Genomic DNA, 12545 nt, shown 5'->3' on the forward strand with positions numbered 1-12545 from the left:
AAGTTTTGTTAATATACATCTTACAAACTATACACTATCACTGTCGATCATTGTCATAATTCACACACTATCATTAATATTCTTATCGTCATACTGCTATCTTCTCATGAATTCCTCTTTCACAAAATGATATTCTTGTCTCAATTTTCATTTTCATGCTCTGGTTACCCCCGCGATAATCATATTATGCGTACATTTTTATTGCTTATAAATCCGTTGTAGAGAGAGGGATTGATGAACAACCAAAATGTAATCAAATTGTTGGACATTATGTAATCAATGGCATGGAACATTGCGGATAAATATTTTCCTTTTTTATGTTAAAGTTAGTTATTATATTCCTTATCCACAGTAGTCCAGCTGTAAGCGGTTATACAGTGTAGGACCTACGTTATTCTCACTCTTGCATCCAAAATTACAGCCTTATTGATGAAAATGGCACTATGCAGCTACACGCTTCGGAGGTTGGCTTATAGTTATATATCAATACTAACTGGAAGAGAGATGGTTAGGGAGGAAAATTTAAATGTGTCTTTATGAATTGTAATTACAACCTATGCCCTATACTTGATATGTGCAGTGGTTTTTGAGCGCCCACTTTGTTGGAAGATTTTCGCGCCATGCGTGCACGCGCTTACACACACGCAGAATGGTAATACTTTATACACACGCTCCCACACACACACGCAAACATACAAACACACACACTCCCTCACACACCCCCTTTAGGCCTTGCGCTACGCACACACACACACACACAAAATACGAAAGGTACCCTTACACCCTCTCTTTATCTCTGTGTTGGAAAAAAAAAGTGAGAATGCATAAACGACTCCGATACGAGACGCGCGCACACACACACATGAAACACACACACGCTTACAATATGAGTACACAATGCACTCACACACGCACACACTCACTCACCTCCCTGCTCACACACACATACACACACGCACACACACACACACACACAAAGGTTCGTCGTCGCTTTCAAGAGCGCTGTGCGCAATGTAAAAACATTCGCTTGCCGCCCATATCCAGTTGTCGTCCGATCATCTTATTTAGACAGCTAGCTATTGTCGCCCTCTATTGGCAGGAGGTAGCGTATCTTTCATCTCGCTTATTTTTTTGTTTTCTTGTACCGCAAAATACATGGCGTTTTTGCTCTTTGCTCATTCAAAAGAAAGGTATACGACGGCTTCATACTTGAGGTGAGTATAATTTTTGGCTAATTGTATGAAAGATTTTCGGTATTTTTGTGGTATGATCCCTAGCTATGGTCAAGTAAAGACAATAACAAGTGTGCAGTCCCAGCTGCTTATATTTATGTAATGTTACTCCATAAACGATTGCCCTTCTTGGCCTTTCAACTCGCCGAACGAATTGCGCGGCAGGCGGGCCCTACCTAACTAGTTTTACTGTTGTTTTACTATTGTGTTGGTGTTAAATACACTTATATTTGTGTAATGTTACTCCATAAACGATTGCCCTTCTTGGCCTTTCAATTCGCCGAACGAATTGCGCGGCAGGCAGGCCCTACCTAACTTAACTAGTTTTACTGTTGTTTTACTGTTGTGTTGGTGTTAAATACACTTGTCTAATTTCAAACGATACACTTACAGTCGTGAAATGCCAGATTGAGATACTGGAAGAATCCTTTTCATTACATACAACCGTTAGTGTTAAAATCGGCCTATTGCTACACCGTGTATCCCTACACAAGTTGTAAATTTATGTGTGTATCACTGTGTGTTTACTTCACTAGCTAATTCGAACACCAATCCAATCCCAAACCAAATAGGCCCTACTAAGTATTAAATAGAACCCAAGCAAGACTACAACATCTAATTCTAAATGTAAAGTTATGGGACATGTAGATCTATGGCTAACTATAAAGTTAGTAACATTAACAACTTAATATTGCAAGCTACATTGTACGCATGATTCGACCACAATCCAATGCTGTCCAAAATTCAACTGCCTGCTACACATTTGTGAAACCCAGAATGTATTTTTGCGCATGGTCGAACCTTGATGTGTGCAGGTGACGTAAGAATTTGAGAAGTACAGACAGTGCAGTTGGTCAAACTAAATGTTCCCTCAGGCGTTTCGCGTTTCACAGTTTTATACTTTCTTTTATTTTAATATTTCTTTGTATCAATGAGAAAATATAGATAATTGAGAGGTTCAGTCCATCTGTCAGCAAGAGTTTGATTTTAGGACAGCCACCAAAAACTCTGAAATACTCCACTACAACCTCCTGCCAACCAAATGTGTGCTGTGCATACAGTCTGCATCCATGCATAAGCTAGCAATATACAAACTTAGCATTATTTATGGGTAGGGCAGTGTAGAGAAGTGTGCATGTACAATGTAATTGGGGCCGGTCGGCTGTCCCAAAAGGAACTCTTTCCAATCATTTGTTTCACTCCTATGAGTATAAAATATGTAAATATACAGTATATAATAAATATATATTATGGTTCTGAAAAAGCTTCCATACATTTACAAAATTTCTGAAAATAATTTTTGATCGCACTGATGCTTCTGGGCAATATGTATTAGACTTTTTGCTATATCTATATTATTACAGGTAGTATATTGATATTGAGATAATTATTAACTCTTATGCGCCATCGTGTAGCCCCCTGTGTGCCACATTATTCTGAGACTACAATGTAGGCATGTTGTGGGAAAACATTGTTCTTCAAATCCATGTAAGTTTTTTGTTGTTTTTATGCTGGACTTGCAATGAGCAAAGTTTAGATAAAGTTTCAAACTTTGCTATGACATTGATTTTATGACTAATTTATGATTATTGTCCGTTCAAAGGACCAGTAGCTACACATTATTGTACATACATGGCTTAAGCTGGTAAAAAAACAATGACATAAACTAAGAATTTACACACACACACACAAGTCCTGTAAGGAATTTTTCTCCCTGATTTTTTTTTTTTTTTTTGGGGGGGGGGGCAGGGGTGCTCCTTTTTGCCTTTTGTTCTCCTTCCTTTACAACTAGTAGAGAGAAAAATAATCAATTTTTTTCTCTCTCCTTGGAAGGAAAAAAAGATCTTTGTGCCTTTTCTCCTTATTTCACAACTACAGTAGTACAGAGAGAAAAATAATCAATTTCTTTCAATTCTTGGGATGAAGAAAAGAAAGAAAACAGCTTTTTAGTAATTATTGTACCTTGTATGTAACCATATTAAAAAAAAGTGTAGATAGTAAAGATGATTGTGACACTCATATTTTGTGGTCACATGTGCAAGTACATGTACATAATTACACATTGGTAATAATGTGGTAACATGAACGGCAGAACAGAAACTTTATTATTCTTTTCATTTTGTTATTTCTCCTATCAATTGATCTGCTGTTTCTTACTCCTTTACCAAAGTGTAGTTCAGTCTTATTCAGGGAAACACTGTAGTTCGTTGCCAGTCCTCTGTTGTGTTAAAAATTTGTCTTTTATACATTTTGAAATTATTACAATTTTCAGCTTTCTGCGCATGTTTTAATTTGTCCCACATTCTTTCAAAAAACCTACCGTGGAGATGGACAGAAAGTCATCCGAAAGCCAGTCAAGCATGCAAGGGAACATCCTCTGTAAAATGCATCAATTTAAGACATCATAGCAAGATACATCGTAAAAACATGTTACTTATATTTCAAACAATCTTTGAAGAGTTTGGACTGGAGCTGATTAGACAGTCTAATACTCAAAGTTTGAATTAATTTCAAATTCTATGTCCTGCAACAAGTTACAAGATAAACCTCAAGTTCCAGATTAGTTGGCTGTAATGTCTGACCTCACCAGTGTAATGTACACACACACATGCACACACACAAACATACAATTGTATGAACACACACACACACACACACACACACATACATTGTATATATGTACACATGCTGTGTAGATAAAGTACATGCACATGACGTGTAGATGTCCACTTACAAATTTTAGTTATATAATAGGGCTATTTGCAAGGCACGTTACTGTATTCAGGTCTCCAACTCACAGTGTAGTAGTACGTACATGCCATTTGTCCTTATTGTTGATGACAGAATTCTGTTTTCTTTTGGTGTTTTTATATCACTGGTGAGAGTGGCCATTGAAATATTTGAATTTACATTCTCTTATCAAGCAACCAAAGTTTCAATTTCTGCCTTTGCCAGCCATTTTTGTTTTGTTTTGTTTTACTGTCTAATTGTCAAGACTCACCTTTTCATCTCATTTACAGGTAGTTCATGCTGATGATGGAAAAGAAAGATCCAATAATGATACGGCCTGTGAGGCCACATATGAGAAAGGAGCTCCTAACTATTGGTGGAAATGATCACCGCGATATCATTACAGGTATGTTAGGTTTTTGTTATTTTTTCCCCTCTCTTTTGTCTTTTTGTGTTGTGTGTGTGTGTGTGTGTGTGTGTGTGTGTGTGTGTGTGTGTGTGTTTTGTAGGGGGAGAGGTCATAGGGAGGGATTGTGGTTATGCTCACTACTAAGCCTCATTTCAAACATCTTAAACCAACTACATTTTGTATCATATTGTAATGAAGAGAAAGAAATGGCACATGATTGATGGTAAGCGAAAAAAAAAAGCAAACAAAGCAATAACAAGAAATGTTCTGGCATGGACACTCAATGTGGTGTGTCTCCAGCACATGTACCTTGTTGACGCACTCATGGTAGTGTTTTGTTTATAAGATTGTTTGTTTGTTGTTGTCTGGGTCAATTACTCAGTTTTGGCTCCATTATGTGCATGACATTGGAATGAAATTAATTGCATTTAATTACAAACATGCAGAGAAAAGTAGAGATGATATCACAAATAATTTACAACCCAAACCTTCCATTCCAAAATTTGACACTTAAGACTCCAAATTTTATTGTCACTTACTCTAAAAGGAGAAATTTTTGTGCATTTTGCACAACATGAAGCTAGTGTGAAAATAAAAGTACATGACTCTTTGCTCGTTTTAGTTCTACATGCAGTGTCATTTTTTATGATTTCAAGGCACAGATATAACCGCAGTGTTACTTGAATTTTTCGTCACAGTTGCTAGATCATGTGGCATGAATGAATTTGCTGTTGTAATGCAGACCAGTTTGCACTGTAGTATGTGCTGCCAAAACTTTAGCTGCCGTAGCAGCAGGGAGGTGTTTCAAGTGCTTACTGTACTCAATTGCCATGATCGGCCCATGAAATGAAAGACATGCCAAATTCATCTTATGGAGCTGAGTGTGAAAAGTGAATTCCTTGTTTAAAAGTTTCCACCTTTACAGTGTGCTGTATGTCAAGAATTAATGTCAGTTCCATTGCAGATGATGGAATCCAGAAGATGAAGATTCCTTTGTTATTATCATCATTCTTTTTTAGCTTCTGATCACAAGATTGGGATGCCAATGAGTGAGGATCAGCAACACCAGACAGATTATCATGGAGGCGAGGAAAATGATGGTAAGCTGTTCACATTGTTCTGACAAGACACTGTTGTAGTTGTTGCTGGGTTGGTTTTTTTTGTATTTCTAAATTTTATTGATTAAAACAAACAAACAAACAAACAAACAAGCATTCTTATCACAGTTTGCATTGCATATTCATTACAGGGTTAACAAGTATTGATTAAGAAACTTACATAATGTAGTAAAAAAAGACAAACTTGTCACAAACACAGAGACCTCGGCCACATTACATGCCTTAAATTCCAGCATACTATTCCAGGGTACAGTGATGCCTTTGTCAATTTGTCCACAGTGCAGTAGTACAGTGTTATTGATGTGTTCTGAAATTCTCTCTGAAAATTCAGTCTATCTATGGATCTCTCTCTCTCTCTATCTATCTATCTATCTATCTATCTCTCTATCTCTTTTTCCCTCTCTCTGTCTATCTCTGTGTCTGTCTCTGTCTCTCTCTCTCTTTATAGCTATTGTGCCTGATGGGTGCAATTTTCTGACTAAGTACTTTGTATGTGGTGAACAATGTATTTCATGGCTTGTTTTTATGCCTCCGCCAATTGTCGCCCATGTGCTGGTGTAATAGTGCACATACGACAGCTTCATGACCACCTCATTCGCGAAAATATCTGTATGCAAAAGTAGCAGCTTCTTATATACAGTATTTTGTATTGATACCTACTGGGGGAAAGATAATCATCGTACGTGGCAGTTCCATTAGTGAGCTGGTGGGTGAAATATAGCCTGTCCTAATTTTCTCCAAGGTACAAAGTGTACATTTTGAAGAGATGTGGTAGGTGTCATCATCAGAAGTAGGTAGGAAATGCAGAGTTATTCAAATGGTTCATGTGGTCCCCATAGAGACTGTTGAGCAGTGACATGGGAAGCAAGAACCCTGTAATTTCAGTCAGCATCAACCACTCTCTACCCAGTAGAACAAGTAAACACTCTTGTAGGTAAAGAGTAATAGAAATTTTAATCATTTAAGAGGAACCTGAGGGCTACTGAAGATCCAATGTGAATGGCATACCATGACAGTGCACCACAGGAAAGTTGCATCAAGGTTAACCCCCATCCATGGATCCTTGTTTGAATAATATTAAATGTCAATGTTTGGGGGCATTCTTCTTTTCTCTTCAATACTGATGAAGCTTTATCATGTTTGCTTGATTTTGCTCTCTTTATCTTGAACATGCAGTGGCGTATCACATTATGATGCCAAATTTTCTCAACTTCGTTATATACCCTTTGTTTCTCCCTCTCTCTCTGATACTGCCAAGGTATCTATTGTGGTGATGCCATCATGTTCTATCCCGATGCTAATGAGTGCAATGGAGGGTTTCAGAACTCTGGCAAGGGCCGGAAATCACGGCGTGCACCATCGGCCTTCTCTCCAGAGAAGCCCCACAAATGCATGCAGTGTGGTGCATCCTTTCGCCAGCGCAGTCACCTCAAGGCCCACATCCGCACGCACACTGGAGAGAAACCATTTGGATGCGAGGTCTGCGGCAAGACGTTTGCCCGCCTGGATTCGGCCGTCCGCCATATGAAGATCCACGCAGGCACCAAGAAGCGAACACCGCCCAAGCAGAGCACCTACATCCCTCCTGTAAGACCCCTTCCTCCTCCTCCTCCGCTGCCACCGCCACCGCCACAAAAGGAGCCGAAAAGGAAACGCCACTCCAACGAGCACAGCACCAAAGAAAAACCGTACAAATGCTTTGACTGTGGCACGGCGTTTCGGCAGCAGTGCCACCTCAAGGTGCACAAGCGCATCCACACAGGAGAGAAGCCGTTTGACTGTGAGGTGTGTGGCAAGACCTTTGGTCGGAAGTACTCTCAGCTGAGGCACATGAAGACGCACACTGAGGACAACCTTCAGATTCTCCACCAGGAGGATTTTATCACGCCCTCTGCCTCCAGCTCCATGGCAGAGTTCCTCCCCAAACTTGAGAAGATGCATGGCTATGAAAAGCCTTTCCGATGCGACCAGTGCACTGCTGCATTCACCCAGCGGTCACACCTACGTAACCATCTGCGCACACACACTGGCGAGAAGCCCTACTCATGCGACGCCTGCGGCAAGAGCTTCAGCCGGAAGTACTCCGCCATGCGGCACATGCGTACGCACACCGGCGAAAAGCGCTACAAGTGTGGGTACTGTGGCAATTCCTACAGCCAGCGGTTTCACTTACGCGACCACATGAGGACGCATACTGGTGAGAAACCCTTTGACTGTCCAGTCTGCGACAAGGCGTTCAGCCGAAAGGACCTTGCAGTCCGCCACCTGAGAACACACAGTGGCAGCACGAGCAAGATGTTTGACTTTGCTGATGGTCCAGAATGAGGTTCCGGGCTTGGGTCGCCGGAAATTCCCCCATGGACGGCCGAGTGTAGCTGCCGCCTGTGATGCTTATTCTGAACTCTCGCAGAACCTCAGAGTGAACTCACCAAACATAGCTTGACAATTTCTTGTGATGATTGTCCAGGCAGATTGTTCACTCACAGCGTGTTTCAGGGCTTCATTAGCAAAGTCTGTGGCATCTCTCAGTTGGAAGAATGTCCACAGGTGTGAACCCTTAGCTTCTTCTGAAGAGGTAGACTACTTCATTTTTTTTCTCAGTACCATCAGCTAACATAGCAGTCCTGACACAGCACAAATTTGTATGGATGTAATGTACCAGATAGTTTGTTCTTATCTTTTAAGATTTACTTGTGTTTAAAGTGTGAAGCATTTTGTTGGTCAGGACCAGCACAGTTGGAAATTGAGGATGTTGTGGCAGATGCTTCACTAAAGACAAACTTACAGCTATGAATCTATTTTCTGCACACACAGCAGTAACTCTGTAGATCTGCGAATGTCTAGGATGATGATGTGGCCGTTAGTACATTCAAGCGTACTCATTGTAGTCTTACAGCCTCGTCATTGATCATTTCTGGAAGCCATGTGGTGAGTTACACCAGGTTCAATTTATGCGTCTGATGTTGTAAGTGGCCACCATGCACAAACACGAAAGCAACATCCCTTTATGGCCAAGAAAGATTTTAGCCCATGGTAGTATGTCCCAGAAGTACACATGTACACATCAATACACCTTTTGTAGACTTTAACAAATGTTTGCAAGAACACTTTTCTTCACAGTGTGTATGATATGCCATAGTCTAAACTAGTATCATGTGGTAGTTCACACGGTAGACTAATTGAGATCGAAACGTAATTTCCCTTCCAATACAACAGTAGCAAAATTAAGTAATGGAAAAGTCTATCCTTCTTGCTTTCCACTGATTTTGTGATTTTGTGCTGCAAACTTTACCCCTCTCCCTTTCATGAGAAAAAGACTATATAGTTGTATTCTGGATTTCCATTGATTTTGTGAATTTATGCTGCAAAATTTCACCAACCCCCCCCCCCCCCCAAAAAAAAAAAGGAAATCTCTTCAGATTTTCCTTGTTTTGTGGAAGCAAACAGCATGTTTAATGTCACTTACCACCAAAAGTAATTTTGTCATTAAAGTGCTAAATGGGACAAATGCGAATGAATTGTATCAAGGAATCATCCATCATATCAGTAAGTATTTGAATTGTGCTTTTTCTATGAAATTAAGTAACAGCGTAAGATACTTTAAATGTTCACCCTCAGAGTGATCCACTGGCTTTCTGTGTATTAGATCTTGTAATGTTCTGAAGTTTCAGGGTCACCTGTGTGGCATTTATTCTTACAACATTAAGTTTCCTGCCAATATAAGATGTAGGATAAATCTTCAATGTTCCACCATATCATGTCTTCATATCCATTGGTACAATTTGTAGAGCCATAAACAACAGTGTCTTTGGTATCCAATTTGGTATGTATTAATGGGATGTATTATCAAGAAATGTAAATAGGAAAATAGGTTTTGTTGAACCTTCAATTGGCACATGCACAGTAAGGCTGTCACTTTAATATAGAAGTACATTAGTATTTTGTTTGAGACAATAACAGACATTGTACATGTATATTTCATTTTTTCCCACTTAAGAATTTTAGGTCAATCTGTTTGAAGGGGTGGTAGGCTGTGCTTATTGGAAAGAGAGGAAAAAAGGAAATACATGTACATTTACATTCAAAGCTGTAATATGAATCAATCCTATTCCAAAGTTTGCTTTTCAAATGTTGTCATGATAAACATGCAATGATGTTGACTTTTTACCTAGAACATTTCTATCCCTCATCAAGTCTCACAAAAGTGATGCTTTCATCTATAAAGTGGTAACAGCAGAAAACCAAAGTGTAGTAGAGGTTTGTGACAACTTCATTATTCAGTAATTGTATGACCAATTGTCCTTGAAATAATCGTATGCAGCACACGTAGTAGGTGCATCTTCAAGTAGTCAAATCATAATCTTCAGTGGAAATCAGATATATAATGTCCTTTGTGATCCGAAAAATCAACTTCAATGCCAGTGTGTGTGCAATAATCCTATCGTGGATTAGAAGCACCGTCTTCACTTCTTCAGAGGTTCAGCGTAGTAGCGAAATTTACCCCATTGATTTGAAATCGACTCAAACAGTTGGACTGTATTCCTTTCATATCTTTCATTTATTTTGTGCACTTTTGAGTACTTTCACCGAGATTGCTGATGCGGCATCCATGTCAGGCAACAAACTTTGGCTGAGATGCAATTGGAAGGCTGAGGGCCAGAGATCAATTCCAAATGATCCATGCGCTTATCCTGGTGTTAACCCATTGAGGACGAGCTGATTCGGCTATGGTGTATATAACGCATGTTGCCTATAGGCAAGGTTCCGTGATATGAAATGACGTGTCGCGTGAGGGGCAAAAACAGATCATGTGTGTATTAAGCACAGGGTGGTCCACAAGGGGTTTTAGCATGTCGCTGCAACATGCTAAAATTCTTGTGCAACATCCTAAAAAGCCAGCAACATGCTATGCAACATCCTCAAGAATTTGCAACAAGCTCAAAGTAAAAGTATTCAAAAATGTGCAAAACATGTGCATCATCAAACTACCAGGTACTTTAGATATTTGTGTGCAAAACATGAGAGAGAACATTGAATGTAAGCAGCACAAAGAGAGATAAGCAGCAAAATATTGCGTACTATGTACTCATCGTGTGCGCTCCGCGCATATTCAATTTCTGCAATATTCTCAGATTCTGAGCTTGCAACATGCTAAAATTTCAAGTTGTGGACCACCCTGTTAAGCACATAGCTTTAGCGCATGGTATGCTTACCGCATAACAGCCTGCCTGTCATGGGACGTGAGATGTAACGCCTACGCGTTTACCCACGCGTTTGACAGGCCCTGTATGCAGTGTTGCAGCCCCTCAGCAATGGCTTAGTGACGTCATTGGAGCCTCGTCTATAGAGGCCTGCCCGAGTATACTCAGGACTAGTCGTCAACGGTTGAAGAGTCGCAGCTAGGTTCTTTGTCCTGTGGGACTCGGGGGAATGTGCAGCAGCTAGGAATGTCAAAAGTCCATTGTAAATAACAGACATGCTGCATGCTTAGATAGGGCAGCAAGAGGTTTCCTGCATTCAGATAGTAATGCCCTGTTGCGTCGTGAAAGTGAGGCGTTCCATTCATGTGACCGAAAATTGTTTAGTCATCTTCTTTACTGAATGTACTCATGTTTATCCAGGGCTTCTGCTTATGAGCTGCAGCTAAAAAAAAAATAAATAAATAAAAGATTTAAGCATTGATACATGATACCTGTATAACAAATCATTTGTATTCTTTCAGACAAGTTCAATATCTTTATGTGGTATTCCTTTATGGATATCACCCCCCCCCCCCCATCCAACTTAAACTGTGTACAAGTTACCATCTATGTGGAGGTTATAATATAGTCAAATGTACTATTAGTGTAGGAATTATGATAATGTAAGCTCTTACTGAATATTCATGATGCAATACTGTATAATGCTGGCATTGATACAACCATGCTGTATGAAGGTGTGCACAGGGCACCAAGTTTGAAGTGTTTGTGTTTTCTGTAGATGCTCCTCATCTGCTTTGAATCTCTTCCACAGGTTCTCAGATTGAATGTAAGATATATGCCTCTATCAGCTACAGTTTGCCATTGAAAGTTTTTTTTTTTTTTTTTTTTTTTTTTTTTTTAATATGCTCTGGGATAATTTCCCCACGACACGCTGGGTTAGCCAACTGTGAAGAACAATTGCTGTCATTCTTCTGAAATGAGTAGGGAAGGAGCATGGATGGTTGCCTGTGTATATCACATCATTTGGCATGTGCGGCAACATGATTTCATGTTATTGTGGTGTGCTTGCTGAGACTACATGTAGATTACACTGTGGGTACGATCCCATGACAGGAGAGGTAGGGTAGCAATTTGCTCAACCCACACCCCCCCCCCCCCCACCCCATATAACACAAAAAAAGGGAAAAAAAGGAAACACAAGGAGTAAAGAGATTGCAACAAATGTTCCCTGCACCAGTGTAGGTTATTAGTGTGCAACCTAGACAGAAGTACAGATGTGTATCATGCTGACTGTTGCCTCTGTTAGGGCCATATTATAGCTGTTGGGTGGTACATTTGCACTCCTGCACATCAAAAGATGCTGAAAAATTTGCACTACAATGTACTACACATCAAAAGATGCTGAAAGATTTGTAAAGGGTAATTGATTTCATCATCAGCCCAGCATGAAATACGTTGTAACAAAATGATAGACTTTTTTACACACTGTATAAGTTTTAAATTTTGATTTTCTTTTTACAAAAGTGTAGGTGGGGGTGTCATACTTAACCCTGATATTGACAAAATGTAGCATACATCGTTGTATACAAGTTTATGGGTAGAATTAAACATGTATCAGAGAATATCTTCATCATAGGATACTTCGTAGTACAGTTTTGAGAAGTTGTTGCATAGGAGATACAATGAAAGGAATTTCAGCCTTTCCACAAAAAACTATTCTAATCCTGCATTTCAGTTACGTGTATTGGCAGTTTGTGTATTCAGATTTGATCCCATCTAATTGCTGTCATTAGATTGCTGTGGTATTTCATTGTGAAAGCACTCTGCTCTAGTTAATAGGCCTACATGTAAATCA

At 39.7% G+C, this 12545-nt stretch overlaps 1 protein-coding gene across 1 annotated transcript; it reads left to right on the plus strand.

The window, feature by feature from the left end:
- The first annotated feature begins 1095 nt into the window (after positions 1-1095).
- On the plus strand, positions 1096-10280 carry LOC139732271 (uncharacterized). Its single transcript, XM_071643144.1, has 4 exons — positions 1096-1214; positions 4253-4368; positions 5391-5471; positions 6748-10280. Exons 2-4 carry the CDS (start codon positions 4260-4262, stop codon positions 7812-7814), a joined length of 1257 nt encoding a protein of 418 aa, XP_071499245.1. The 5' UTR covers positions 1096-1214; positions 4253-4259; the 3' UTR covers positions 7815-10280.
- Positions 10281-12545: the final 2265 nt, after the last annotated feature.

The sequence above is a fragment of the Diadema antillarum genome, unplaced genomic scaffold (genome assembly GCF_040938485.1).
Source record: "Diadema antillarum isolate AM-2024a unplaced genomic scaffold, OU_Dant_1.0 seq00000407_RagTag, whole genome shotgun sequence".
In the NCBI taxonomy this organism is placed as follows: domain Eukaryota; kingdom Metazoa; phylum Echinodermata; class Echinoidea; order Diadematoida; family Diadematidae; genus Diadema; species Diadema antillarum.